General features: G+C 27.3%; 2 protein-coding genes and 1 non-coding gene across 3 annotated transcripts; 1 reads left to right on the top strand and 2 right to left on the bottom strand.

Annotated features, from left to right (window-relative positions):
* The first annotated feature begins 2129 nt into the window (after window positions 1-2129).
* Window positions 2130-3823, top strand: LOC130665149 (SAGA-associated factor 29-like). The gene has a single exon (XM_057465440.1). It carries the CDS (start codon window positions 2563-2565, stop codon window positions 3439-3441), a length of 879 nt encoding a protein of 292 aa, XP_057321423.1. The 5' UTR covers window positions 2130-2562; the 3' UTR covers window positions 3442-3823.
* A 1902-nt stretch (window positions 3824-5725) lies between these two features.
* On the bottom strand, window positions 5726-5832 carry LOC130666192 (U6 spliceosomal RNA). Its single transcript, XR_008989631.1, has one exon. It is a non-coding gene; the product is annotated as a U6 spliceosomal RNA (small nuclear RNA).
* Window positions 5833-9128: 3296 nt separating this feature from the next.
* On the bottom strand, window positions 9129-14714 carry LOC130665273 (cytochrome P450 6k1-like). Its single transcript, XM_057465597.1, has 6 exons — window positions 14704-14714; window positions 13814-14445; window positions 11422-11646; window positions 10998-11272; window positions 10659-10839; window positions 9129-10592 (listed from the first exon to the last, which is right to left on the bottom strand). The coding sequence occupies exons 1-6, from the start codon at window positions 14712-14714 to the stop codon at window positions 10429-10431; spliced, it is 1488 nt and encodes a 495-aa protein (XP_057321580.1). The 3' UTR covers window positions 9129-10428.
* Between the last annotated feature and the right edge of the window lie 282 nt (window positions 14715-14996).

The following is a 14996-nucleotide window of genomic DNA, read 5'->3' as shown; positions in this document are numbered from 1 at the left end:
CTAAAAAGTATTTGAAAGCTTGTCTAATAAGCTTTAATTAAAGACTTTAAACTTAATGTTTTGACCATTTCTTCCAATAATTTGATAGCCTTAAAAATTTTAATGGAATCAAAAAATTATGAAAATATGGTTTTCATTTCACATAACTTATGCATTTCCCATTATAATACAATTTTGTCAGTTGTATTATAGTGTGAACAAAATAACCTGAAAATTTCACTGCTATTTCATATTTTAAAAGTATTTTTTTTATTATTTATGCTGTTTCAATCGTACCTGTACGTCCTATAATTATAACTGATCTTGCCATCGTAATAGTAATTACAATTATGATCTCATACTAATTAAAATTTTTATACTTTGTTTACGTGAAGGTTAGTTTAGTACATTACCTATATAATGTTTTGTCAAATCAACTATCTGAAGTTCTCTATCGAAAATAGTTGTTGTCTTTTGTTACTCTCACTCTTAGAAAACGAGCCTAATTTCATATCATGACTATACACTAACATGTATCACAAGATATGTATGTATGAAACTTTTTATATAGATTAATTGGAAAATCTACCTTCCATTTCGGCTGCCGAACGGCCTTTTTTTTAATAAGAATTTACACCAAAAATACTAATATTATCACTTTTTTTTTGACTTTGAATATTTTAACTGTTCGGAGATGAGTGAAAATATAAGTTTTTATGTGATTTTTTACAAACCCAGTAATGTATCTTGCCCCATTTTTTTTTTTTTTGGTGCAAGATACATTATTTTTTTGTAGCAATATTGCATTTTTTTAGCTAAACAGAATAAAATTTCTCGGAACAAGTACTATTCTTTTCACGCAAGTATTTTTGTATTCTCCGACCAAAATAACAAAAGTTGCTTAAGCCAAGAGAAAAAATTTCTCGGGAGAAAAGATCGATATGGAGAAGGGGAAAATCACCGGTGCTAAGCAGCAGCAGCGGGAGTAGTTCGGTGCTCGCCACGAGATCGCGCCTACGATTTGTAGTGTCCCTGGTAAAACATTTATTTCAGAAATCTTATAGTCCAAATTTCAATACGATTTTATTCGAGTACTCCTCTGTCATTTGAAAGACCAATAAGTACCTGTTTGGGTTGTGCTATGGTATATCCCATAATACATCATGACTTTAATAATTAATATTAACCCTGATTAAAAAAAATGATTAAAAATGATTTCACACGTTAAATGTCCATAAGAGACAGGATTAGAAATGATTTGAAGGATTAAAAAGTATTTAAAATGATTAAAAAACAAATCATTTTAAATACTTTTTAATCATTTTTTTTAATCAGGGAAGGTATGCTTGAGTAATTTTTGATGAATAAATGAACTGACTCAATTTCATAGATTTTTCGTGAATAGATTGCTAAGGATTTTCCGCGTAAATACTCATACAAATATTCTTGAGTATACATAATAAAAACTTTTTGAATTCATGCTAAAAAATTCAATAATTTAGCATATAAACCTTAATCAATACTAAAGAAACTATAACTTAATCAATCTCATAAATTTTTTCGTTACTATATGGAAAATTACTGTACTCACATTGATTAATCAGTATCAAATCTTGTATGATTACTTCAGAAATCGTTTCATACAATCTTATTCATTTCCAAAATCTACTCAATTGTAAACTTTACATTTTTCGAAAACTTATAAATACTTATAATCACAATATTACAGCTTCTGTTTCTTATAGATTCTGATAATTTATATGAGAATTTTAAGAAAAAATTTTTTTTGATGCACCATCTATGAGAAAATAATTGTATCAGAATTTTTGAGATTTTTCGTGGACAAATACTGATCGTTTTCTCATAGCCAATTTTTTTTATGAGATTTTATAAGACCTTTTCCACAGGGTTGTAATTTGATTTACTACAATTTTTTGTAAAGTTACAAAAAAAAAATTGTAACTGAAATTACAATAAAGTCATTTAAAGTTCACAAATATTTTCAGTATTTTTACAACTTTGACTTATGAATTATATACTCCATTGTAATTTCGCCAAAAATTTTTATTTTTTTTACTCGTTTTGTAATTTTACCGAACCGTTGGTTAGTTTCCAATAAAAAGTTTTTAAAATTGACAAACATTATTCGTAATTTGATTTACTGTATTTATACTCAAACAAAAAAAATTATTAACCAGGGAGTAACCAGTACTATATCTAGTTTTTTCCGTGGAAGAAATTAAAAGACCCACCGAAAAAACTTTTTTTTTTTTGTAAAAAATAACCGCACAGGGCTTTTTTTCAGTAACAATTTTTTTTTTTCCATTGTTTATATTGTTTCGAACAACTTCACAAAATTTCAAAACGTTTCAAATTTTTTGACCTCACCATTTCTCTAAGGCACAACACAATAAATATGCGGAAACGCGTATATTTATCAACTACTAGTAACGCAGAACGATTGCCATTTTAGATAATTCTTGAATGCATATGGTTTTAATCAGGTTAAAATTTACGCAACGATCTCAAAAATTATAAATTTTCATTTAATTAATTTGATATAAACAAAAAAGAAATAAAAAAATGTCGTTTGTAGATGATTCTGCTACTCATCGAATACAAGAGCGATTGAAAAATATATACGAGTTAGTGAAGAATATCGAAAGTAAACGTATAAAATCAGAGGTTAGTTTGAACAATATAACAAACTTTCATGAGAAAATGGCGCTAAATAACAAAAAGACATCACAATGTCAGCAAAAACTCAAAAAACTCTACGATTCGGCGATTAAAGATGCTCAGCAAGAAGAAGAACTTTTGCGTTCGACCCTGACGAAGATCAATGAAATACGTGCTATTAGAAATAAACGCATAATTGAAGCACGCAATGCAGGTAATAAAGAATCAATACGTCGTGGAACTTTGATGAAAATGTTACAAAGTACTGCTGTAACTTTGCCTCTGTACGTGGGTAAAATACCTGGTGCTAAAGCACCACCACTCTGCGGTGCAGTACCTGCTGAATCAACTTATATTGCTAGTATGGGTGACATCGTAGCTGCGTTGGTTAAAAGTTCATCTGATGAAGAAGAAAATTGGATTCTTGCAGAAGTTGTTAATTTTAATCCAGTTACAAACAAATATGAGGTTGATGATATTGATGAAGAACAAAAAGACCGTCATACATTATCAAAAGGACGTATTGTACCACTGCCACTGATGAGAGCCAATCCAGAAACCGATTCACATGCGCTTTTTCCGAAAGGTTCTGTCGTATTGGCTCTTTATCCACAGACAACGTGTTTTTATAAAGCTGTCGTTAATCAACTGCCTAATTCAGCTACCGAAGAATACGAAGTTTTGTTTGAAGATGCTTCTTATGCTGATGGTTATTTACCACCGCTCAATGTCAATCAGCGTTATGTTATTTCTATTAAGGAGGGAAAAAAGATCACAAGCTAGCTGATGATTACTAATAAACATAAAATTATTTTTTCATCGATTAATGTATAACGGAATTTATGTATAACATATTGATGTATTCCGTATGTTCTGTATTTTTCAAAATTAAACTTTTTTTTTATTGCAATTGATAAACTATTTGTAAACTATAATATATTTATCTTGATAATTGATTTAATGAAAAAAATGATGTACTAACCAGGAGTATTGAAAACTTGGTTGTATTTAATTATTGACTAGTAAATGTACTTTTAGTTTCAATAATTCATGATTCAAGATCTAAGCGTTGTACTTCACAGTAATAGTATTATAAAAATATATCAGGATTGTAAAATTGATGATATTTTGAAAAAAATTTTTAGATATTAATTTTCATACAAATGACTGCTAACTTGCTATCAATATTATTGATGTAAAAATTTATGTTTCTGATGCTTAATCGATGTATACATCTTCTTATAAGAAGAAACTGTTATAACAAATGATATGAATGTAATCAAGTTTTGAATAAACATAAATAATATCTAATTATCGAATTTCTTGCAAATAATAATGAAAATTTATCATTGTGAATTTTTAATAGCTATGAAAATACTTTCTTCAACTTGATAAAATGTATCGTGTTGGTTTAATTGTGCCGTATAAATATAAAAATATACATCCTGGTATTAGTCATCATCGTACTCTTAGATTTTTACATTTTCATGGATATACTCCAATGGATCTTAATTTTAATTTATTTTTTATTTATTCAAATTGTGATACTCAGTAATAATTTTTTCTTCCCTAATTGTACTTTTTATCTTGAAGTATAAAAATAAATTTTAAAGTTTTTTTATACGCCCTTATGATTCCTGGGATGGAACTTAAATTTATGTATATAGAGCCAGTGTAAATTGACAATTATTGGATCTTGTAAATTATAATCTAATATTATGAATGAATTGATGACAATAATGGAAATTAAATTTAAAATGATTTTATTTATCAATTATTAATAATTTAAATTATTTTTCATTTCACTAAAAGATTTATTTAAATTCTGTAAATAATTCTTACAATTTACAAGTAAACTTATAATTTTACAATTAAATACTGTACATATTTAAAGAAAGTAAATTTAACTAAATATTAAATTAATGTGTCGACGTACTTAGAATAAATTTTCATAAAATAAACAAATATTTATCTTAAGTTACATTTGTATAAATTGAAATAAATATTCGATATTTATTCCTGAAATTCATAAGCACATTTATCATTTGTAATTGACTTTATAATATTATATAGAAAGTTGAAATTTCATGTAACAAATAATTCAATTACACATAATATTAAATAATATTATTGCATTAGTAATTGGCAACATTGTCCGTAAGTAATTATTTTAAATTGGCGCCTAAAAAAATTAAAAGAACATTAATGACCATTTTAGTTAATTAGTTGCATTAATTAATTAATTAGTTGGTTTTATGACAGACGTTGCCATTGGAAGATTGTAAGCCATTTAAAATACCACTGCACTCAATCTCATGTAATTGTACACTGTGGCCCATTTTTCTGCCGACCAATTTAAAAGGTGGATTTGTAAACATTAATTTATAAATATTAATAATTTAATAATTATTTAAATGCGTTAAATGTGAACTACAAACTTTTTTCGACATAAAACTTTGGATATCATGTCCCATAAAAAAAGCAATTTGTTGTAACGCGAATAGCGATCGTAACCGAGCTCTAGGATCTGGTTGGAGTAATTTTTTTAAAAGATCTTCAGCACCTTTTGAAATTTCTATATCTTCTAGTAATGCTCCTGGAGTTATTGATCTACCGTTATCTTCTATACTCTTTTCAGTTAATGTGATTGGAAACTGGAAATAAAAATAAATTCAATATTAAACGTATGAAAAAAATAATTGCTGTTGGATGATTGATGTATAATTAAATAATTGACTAAGTTAATGAATAATAAATTAATACTATTTTTTTGTTAAGCAAGAGGATTTAATTATTCGTCATTACTATTATCTAATATGATAAGCGACTGATAAGTAATAATAAGTATAAATGCTCATTGTCATTATTCAATTTATTAATTTTTGTTACTAAGAAAATTATTAATAGCTATTATTTATTATCTCGTGGTAATCAATTTTTTTTTTCTTTCATTGATGATATTATTTGATTTAAAAAAAAAATTATGTATGAAAAGTATAAATTAAATAGACAATTTATTAAAAATAAATAAAGATAAAAAAATGTTAATTAAATACTGAAATTTGTAAAAAATGTGGAACGCTTCACGATTTTGCGTGTCATCCTTGCGCAGGGGCCATGCTAATCTTCTCTGTATCGTTCCAATTTTAGTATATGTACTGCCGAAGCAAGTACGTATATCTCACGTTTAAAACTTTTATATATACAAAACATAGTGTATGACGAGTCCTTGCGAGAAAGCATTAAATAGACCCATCTAGCGGCAACAGTCAAAACACTACCCCCACTTCTTAAAATTTCTTATCAATTTCTAAAGACTATTAATAAATATTTATACAATATATAATTATTTATCAACAAAATTGAGTGATATCACACCAGAAGCTGCCGTCGAGAAGATTTTTTTGAACTCTAATTTATTAGAGATTGAAATAAGGAATTAACTTAAAAAAAATTTATTTAAAGATATATCATTTTTAAATATGATAATAAAACTTCAATAACTCAAATTATTACATTTTATTAACAAATTCTATGGAAAAAATTATTGAAATAAAAAATGATTTTCTTTGAGCAGAAAATTATTGTTTATTTTCAATGTTAGCATTTTTATTTTTTCGTTTCAAATCTTACAAGTATTTTCATAGCTGTTAAAAATTCACAATCGTAAATTTTCAGGACTATCTTATAAGAAGTTCGGAATTTATATGGGGTTTTGAGTCTTCATAAGGCTCAAAGAAATTATTTTATACGTTTTAGTCCGTTTTAAAAACGTGGTAAATTAAAAATTTGTTTTTATTTCGAGAAATATTTTTGCCTCTTCCTTCCAATTCACCGTTGACACTTTTAGTATTATTTTAAATAAAAATCGACCAGAAATATTTTCCATTCAATTTTAACTCGGAGCGCTAGCAGTTTATTCTCGGGATACAAAAATTTTACTAACTCTTACCATCTAGGAAACTTATTTCCACAGACACCAGGTACATTTGCTTTATATTTCACATTTATTTCTCTTTTTTTTATTTGGCTTCAACCGACAGTTTGATCATGATGGTAAGTGATATATATTACATCATTTCATACATAAAAACTAATTTAGTTATATAGTTTGCATCCTATAATAATATAAAATCATTTTTAGTAAATATTTATCCTTAAATAATATTTTATAAATTTATCCAGGCAGTTTTTTTTTACGTTTTAAAAAAAAATTGACTATAATTATTCTTAGCCGCCACGTGTACTTAAGAAACTAATGTCGGCTCCAAATCTTACCTACTTTGATTTAACATTTAACTCATCCTCATTTAATGTTTTATTCATTTTTTGCTTGCATATTAATATTTTAATTCGAAATAATACTGAAGTTAGCTGACGTCGGATATTTTTTATTTTTTTTTAAAACGATAAATTGTGAAATAAATTGCAATCTTTTTTTTTTTTTAATTTTCTACATAAGCAAATTTTTAGTTTTTTTTTTTTCGTTTTGGTAATTAATTTGTTTAAAAAAATCTGACAATTGTTAATTGTCTGTTAACTTCGGAATCACAAATTCGAATAAAAAATTTATATTAAACAAAAAGTATAATTATTTGTTAACTTTTCCCTGACAAAGTTCATACATTTTATGCCTTGTATATTAGGGTGGGCCGAAAATACGCTTTTTTTGAATTTTCATTATTAATACCAAAAATATTTTTCTTTGTACAAAAAAAAAATTTTTCGGAAAACAAAATAAATTTTAGGTCGATATCTTAGGCTCGCCAAATCCCGTTAAAGTTAGAAGTTGTTTAAAAATTTTTTTCCAACTTATTTTGATCGGAAATTTAATTCTCTACATAAAAGTTCCTATAATAAAATAACGTAAAGTTGATAGTTACTGAGATAATTGCAATTTTGTTCTAAAAAATATAATTTTTCAAGATATTATCACTTTTTCAGGGTAAAATATGAATTTTATCACATAAATTTCTTTGAAAATCAAATTTCTTACAAAATTGGCGTTCTGGTAAAAACTTGAAATTTATAGTTATTCAGAAACTGGCAATTTTATGTTTAGATAGTCACATTTTCGTTATTTGGTGGTTTTCACCAAGAATTGCTATTTTCTTTGTATCTATCAAATTTGAATAAATTTTTATTAGGTCTGTTTTTGTAAAAAATTAAATTTCCTACGAAATTTTTATGATAAAATTGATTTTTTACCCTGAAAAAGTAATAATATCTTGAAAAATTTCATTTTTTAGAGCAAAATTACAATTATCTGAGTAACTATCAACTTTACGTGATTTTATTATAGGACCTTTTTTGTAGAGAATTAAATTTCCGATCAAAATGTGTTGGAAAAAAAATTTTAAACAACTTCTAACTTTAGCGGGATTTGGCGAGCCTAAGATATCGACCTAAAATTTTTTTTGGTTTCCGAAAAATTTTTTTTTTTGTACGAGGAATAATATTTTTGGTATTAATAACGAAAATTAAAAAAAAGCGGATTTTCGGCCCACCCTATTGTATATTTTATCTAAAAAAAAGGCAATTTAATTACATATTTAATATGATGATCTGTACATGCACCACTCTTACAAAGCAATGGAGATTATGTCCAACTGATTACTCAATTTCTTTAAACTTAATTGATTAATTTAATTTTCTTTCTTAATATTAATTTCCTTTTCTGTTTTATGTTTATAGTTATTTTCTATTCTCTTTTTCCTGGAAAATAAAATGGAGTTATCGGAAGACAACCAGTGGATTATCAACACTTGAAATTAGAGCCTGAACTTGTCCATTATGGTATGATTTTACTTTTATTATCATAAGAGTTTCATTAATTAATAAATAAATACTAATTCAATGATGATAATTTCCTTTATATCGATGAAAATTCTATGATTGATATAACTTCCTTGGATGTCTGACAGTCTTAAATAATTATAATTTATTAAATATTTAAAAATAAGTATTTATGTAAGTAAAATTATTTTTTCCAGGCACAGGTTAATCGTCAGAGTTTGCGAGTCCTAGAAATAACTGGGTGACAATAACTTGAGATTCACCATGACAACTTTCGATTTGAGGTAAATTTATGAATGACTTTTTCGTTTACAAAAATTATTTGTTAATCATGATGACTCGTAAAAAAATGATTCAATGATTGATAAAAATGTTAAAATTTTGAAGATTAATTTTATTATTTTATAAATAAATGATCAACTGTAAAATAGGTTTTGATAAAGCAAAATTTTAATAAAAAACTAGACAAGTTATCAATAATTGTTAATAAACATCACCTATTATAGTCGCAAAATAATTGTCCGATTAATTTTTGCAATAATTTTTTTAAAACGTTCAAATGATGACCTGTACATGCACCACTCTTACAAAATAATGGAGATTATGTACAACTGATTAAATTATTTTCGGATTATTATTTCATTTATAGATAATATTCACTTATTTTATTTTATCATTTATAGACAATGATATTAAACATTCATTATTTTTAATTGTTGACAGATTTCTTTACAAATCGTACTTGTGAGGTGGTGAACTACAAAAATACTCCAGTTCGATGAGTTATCTTTGGTAAACCTACAAATCATGGAGATGAGTTAGAGCCAACACATTCTTCAACATGTAGCTGAGGTATATTTTTAATTTATTTTAAATTATAATCATTAATTGCGAGTTTATTAAAATGATAAATTAATTAATCGAAATTTGAATTTAAATTTATTTGTTTTAAAAAAAATAGAATTCAAGTATTAAAATTCATTAATTATTATATAATACTATAATTATCAACGCTAATTACAAGTTTATTTTTTTTCGTCTAGATGGTTGATAATAATTTCTGATGTGATTCAGAACACATATTGAGGAACTCACATACGATCAGTGGATATTGCTGTTTGTCAAGAATTTGATTACTACGAAAAATATAAGCAAATTAATATGTTAATTTAAATTTATTCAATAAAACAAATATAAAATAAGCATTTTTTTATTTTAAATTGAATTTACTCTTAAATGTATTAGAAAATTTTGAATCTTTTACTTTGCAACTTTTTGTCTTTTACTTATAACTTCTTCTTGGCTTTCTTGAAAAACTATAAATATTAGCCAGATATGAGACATTTTTACAAACTAATTCATTTAAGGGGATTCTCCGGTGTGACCGTTTGCTTTTTAAGCGTTTTTTGGGAATTTTTTTTTGACGACCAGTGAAAAGATAAAACTTGGAGTTTTTTTAATCATTTATCTATTAATATTTCAAGAGCATGTAAAATAAATTTCAAATAAAAATCTTCATTACAACGTAAGTTGTACCGCTCTGAAGACACCTGCCTCGGAAAAAGGATTCCGGCTCATCGGCTTATCTAAAAAAAAAAAAAAAAAAAGTGTTTTAATCTGTAAGCTTAAATGCACCGAATGAGCTCGAATCATTTGCAAATATTAAAAATTAGATTTTTGGCAGACTTCTGAAAAAAACAGTTTTAAATTTCATTTCTTTTTTTTTTTTACTTTTCCGTCATGAAAAAAATAGAAATGTATCTGTAGCAAGATACATACATAGAAAAAGACACTAGCACCTATCGATCTTGCGAGCAGACTTGCTCATGAATTGAAAAAGATAGTTATATGGGGCAGTACTCGAAAATTAACATACTTCAGCAAGTAAAAGTTTTAGCTTGGTTTGTACCAAGTAAAAGGTATAGTCAAGGCAAGGACCATTATCAAAATAACTTATAACTATGAGGACAATAATTATTGAACTAATTTTCTAAATTCAATATTTATTCCATCAGCAGCAGCAGTGAACGTCGACCGTGAATCCAATTTATTTGTTTCTTCCGGTTTCTGATAGACTTCATACTCAGATAAAATCATTGAAAGTACAACTTTTACATGCAATTGTCCAACTCTCATACCTGAAATGTTTTAAAAACACAAATATCATTCTTATTTATCATTTAAACTTCCGTAATTCTATTTACCAACACACATCCTAGGTCCGGCACCAAATGGAATATAAGCGTCAGATATTTTTTTATCATCATTGAATCTTTCGGGATTGAATACGTCAGGTTCATCGAAAAATTTTTCATCACCATGTAGTCCATACAACGAAATATAAATAGGAGTACCTTTTTCAATAATAATATTTGTCTCAGGAATCTTAAATATAAATTACATAATATACTTATGGTTATCAGTGTTTATCATTACAAAAAAATATTTTTACAATTTATTAGATAAAAATATTCTATATCAAGTATTTCTAAGAATGAATTATTTTGATATCTATAATAATCAATTAAAAATAAATAAATTACTTTGTAATCTTCACGAGTATATCGATCAATAGTAGAAACAGACGGATGTAATCTGACGCCCTCAGCAATACACTGATCCAGGTATTTCATTTCATTAAAAGCCTCAAATGTCCATCCATGTTTATCAATAGCACGTTTTATATCTTCTCGTGCACGGTCTTGATAATCTTTATTCTTAGCCAACTCCATAAGAGTAAAAGCTGACGTAGTAGAGCTCGATTCGAATCCAGAAAAAAATGTTCCTGATTGAAACAGAAGATTTTCTCCGTCAAATTCTAAAAAAAAAATAATTAATTATTTATTTATTTATTCATTACGAGATGCTCTACAAATAGCAGTACTTGTTCAGATTAATTTATTTTTTATGGTGTTAATTAGACATTTGTAATTAGATGTTGTAAATAAAAATCTTTTAACAACTTACTGTAAATATTATTTTGTTCTCCATTTTTCAATTGTATAAGTGAATCAATATAGTCTCCTCTCTTATTACCGCTTCTTTCACGTGACTCTACTGCACTCCAAAATACTTTGCGTACAAATGTTGAGTCAAATAATATTGGTGAACCAATCAACTCTACAAGTTCTGGCATAAAAAATACCGTAACCAATGCTACCATACGTTTAAATCCATGGAAAAATTCCATCACTAAATTCAAATAAGTATAGATTTTATTATTTTTATAGAGTTATAAATAATCTAGAGTATATTGTGTGACAAGGGATGAAAGTAGACTATTTCAGGTGAGAGTGAAGTTCACTGCCCGAGAAGAAGTCTGAAATTGTGTTTTATCCCGTGCCACGCGACATATTGTTAGTAGATTTTATAAAAATCTAACTATTGTATTTGTCCTCATGACGCAACCTTTAATATTTTCTAATTAGTCGTAACCTTTAACATTATCTAATTTAGTCGAACAGGTTCCGAAAATACTATTGGTGAAAAAATTTATACATATATACGATACAACGCGCCATTCTCCCACGATAACGTCCACAATTCTACACCGATCTTAATGAAACTTAGTATACTTTTCTAAGGACGATTACCTTGGATGAGTTCGGAAATGAGCCAATTTAGCCGATAAGTTTATAAGTTATGGATTTTTGAAATTTTTCAAAAAAAAATATTTTACCGATTTGACTGGATGTAATTTTTAAACGAAAAGAGATATCTCATTTTTGTTTGTTCTATCTGAAAGCTTGCTCAATTGCCTTTAATTTTCACTATACAACTCATTGATTTAACCATTTATTTATTGAAATTTTTGAAATTTATTAGTAGATTTCATAGAAATCTAACTATTGTATTGGTCCCCGTGACGCAACTTTTCAAAAATTTTATCATTTTTTTTCTTTATTCGTTGAAATTTTTGAAATTTAGCTATTGCATTAGTTCTTCTACTTTTTAGTTAATTCATGAAACTGTTCGAATTCATATTATTACTGTGTGACACTTTTAAAATGAAAACATTTTAATTCAAGCGGTTATATCCAACCCTGTTTAAAAATATTGATTGAAAAGAATTTAAAGTGATGAAATTCGAATTCTTTTCAATAATTTCAATTGATTTCAATTTTTTTGTTTGTATATATAGATATACAGTTTGCATGGATCGACCGCTTCTTAATTCTTTTCAATCAATATTTTTAATCAGGGAACTTTGTTTTATTGAGAATATATAAATAATATGATATATCAATAACAAGAATAATATTAATTATAATAATACGATGGTAATAATAATGTAGCTATTGTACATATTTTCATAATTTTATTTTCTATAATGTATTTTTTATCGTACTTTATCAGGATTTGTCGGCATCTTCATTTGAAAGGTTGAAATAACCAAATAATGAGAAATCTACTTCCATTTCGGCTGCCGAATGGCTTTTTTCATATTACAGTCGAATTCCATTAACTCGAACAGTTATTCTACGGAGGAACAGAAATTCACAAAAAATTCCGACATCGAATGCCACTTTTCCTTTGAAAAGTACACCACACGCATGCGATCTTGCATTTACATGTATGATGCTGTGATATAAGGATATACGGAAACATACAAATATAGCGTGGGCTAGGAGACAGCGTAGGTCGTAATAGGGGTTCCGAGATTCAGGAGAAGTTCCGAGTTAATGGACTTCGACTGTACCCGCATTGATACTCGAAGTGTTAATGTGAGGACTGATCTGGCACGTGGCCCAATTGGGACGATAGCCAAAAGAAAAAAAAAAAAAATTGTGAGGACTGAGCACTAAGTCGGAATAGGCTAATTTTGGACCGACTTTATTTTTTATAATTTTTCAACCAACTGCTAGTTTGGTGGGTTATTAGAATGACATATATTTTTAGTTTTATAATATTTATATGCAATTCCAACAGGAATAAAATGAAGTCAAAAATCAATTTGGCAGGCAGAAACTAACGAGTTTGTTCCCTAGAGAAGAAACCGATTAGTTCCTACCCGCTAAATCACATTGATCTGAAATCCGCTTGTTGCGACGGGCAAAATAGGCATTGAAATTCGTACTTCCAATGGAGGTGCTATAAAATGGTATATTACACACCAAAGTAACATAGAAGAATATCCCTAACTGCATGTATGATTGACTAACCCAAACAAAAGTGAGGGTAGCAAACACGTGGATTAAGACATTCTATCTTTATCTGTAGTGTATTTACTATTTTTCACCAGATCTGCACCTGACATAAAAGAAAAGTACGACTTTCTTCCCGCTAAGCAGCGCAGGACTTAAAGCTTTCGGTGCAGGTATGGCGAAAAACTATAATCATTTAAAAAATTAAAACTTACAAGATTTACTGAAATCAGAATCGGGATATTTAAAAGAATCCGTTTTAGTACCAAGAGCAACATTAGCAATAAGATCAGCAGTATATTTATAATTTATATCCTGAGCATCAATAACTTTAACTCCGTTATCATTAAAAGTTTGTTCTTTAACATAATCGATCATAGGTTGACCAGTTTCCATCATCAATGGAAACATTAGCTTTAATTTACCTCGAGTCAATGTCGGAGTTATTTTACTCCTTAAATATTTCCACGCGGGATTTTTTAATCCAAACAAATTTTTCATTCCAATGCTGTCTTTTTGCTGTGGCCCGGCAAAATGTCTATCGCAAAAATTATCAAAATCACGTATCAATATTTGCTTTATAATTTCTGGATCTCTTAACAAAAAACACGGCTTATGAAATATATAAAATCCAACATATGGAGCATCTTGAGGGGCATTGCGATAAATTTCTCCTAAATGCCATCCCGGTGCAGTACGAAACAAAATACCGTTTTTGAAATTACCAAATATTATATCCGTATTCGGCAATTGTTCTACACCGCGTCGTTTCCAATAGTTTATTCTATAGCGACAATATAAGTAAAAAATAAAAAACGTTATCGGTAGTATCGAAAAATATTTAAGACTTTGAAAATTTAAATTGTAATTAAACACTTCCATTGTATTTATTATACGATACTCGTATCAAAATATAAATTTTAATTCTTTATATAAGTTTGCTTCCTTGATATAATGATGATGATTTTCTTGGGTATAATCATTCTAAAAAAAGTCAATAGAATCCAATTTATTGTGGTTTTGTAACCATAAATTTCACAACTCGTCTGCGAAGCAATGAGATGTATTCTGCTAACGCTTACTCCGTCCGAGCTCATTTGCTCACGTAGAAAACATTTTACACTTGTTCAAGTATACTTAACAAGAATAAAATTCGTACTTTTTAAAAGATGATTTATTTATGAATACAATTTCAAGTCACTTTTTTTTAAAAAAATGGTTGAAAAAAGAAAAAAAATATAAACAAATCCTGCAATCTCCGTCAGTATGTACGGATGTAGGTAAACACATCAGTAAAAAAAAATATACAACTGATTGATATACTTTTTGCTTATTATACTTGAATTCTTAAATAGAAGAACCCTTATGAAAATCACAATTCAAAACCTTTCGGTTTAA

The sequence above is a fragment of the Microplitis mediator genome, chromosome 3, assembly GCF_029852145.1.
Source record: "Microplitis mediator isolate UGA2020A chromosome 3, iyMicMedi2.1, whole genome shotgun sequence".
NCBI classification, from domain to species: Eukaryota; Metazoa; Arthropoda; class Insecta; order Hymenoptera; family Braconidae; genus Microplitis; species Microplitis mediator.
Note: the sequence above shows the minus strand (reverse complement) of the source record. Positions and strands in the feature narration are given on the sequence as shown.

What these genes read in the sequence shown, in the direction of transcription:
- LOC130665273 (XM_057465597.1), bottom strand. An exon ending in TTCTGATTTCAGTAAATCTT is followed by an intron (nt 11,647 to 13,813) that starts GTAAGTTTTAAT and finishes ATTTGAATTTAG; the next exon opens with TGATGGAATTTTTCCATGGA. An exon ending in ATACTCGTGAAGATTACAAA is followed by an intron (nt 10,840 to 10,997) that starts GTAATTTATTTA and finishes TTTATATTTAAG; the next exon opens with ATTCCTGAGACAAATATTAT.
- LOC130665149 (XM_057465440.1), top strand. Translation starts at nt 2,563, where the DNA reads ATGTCGTTTGTAGATGATTCTGCTACTCATCGAATACAAGAGCGATTG.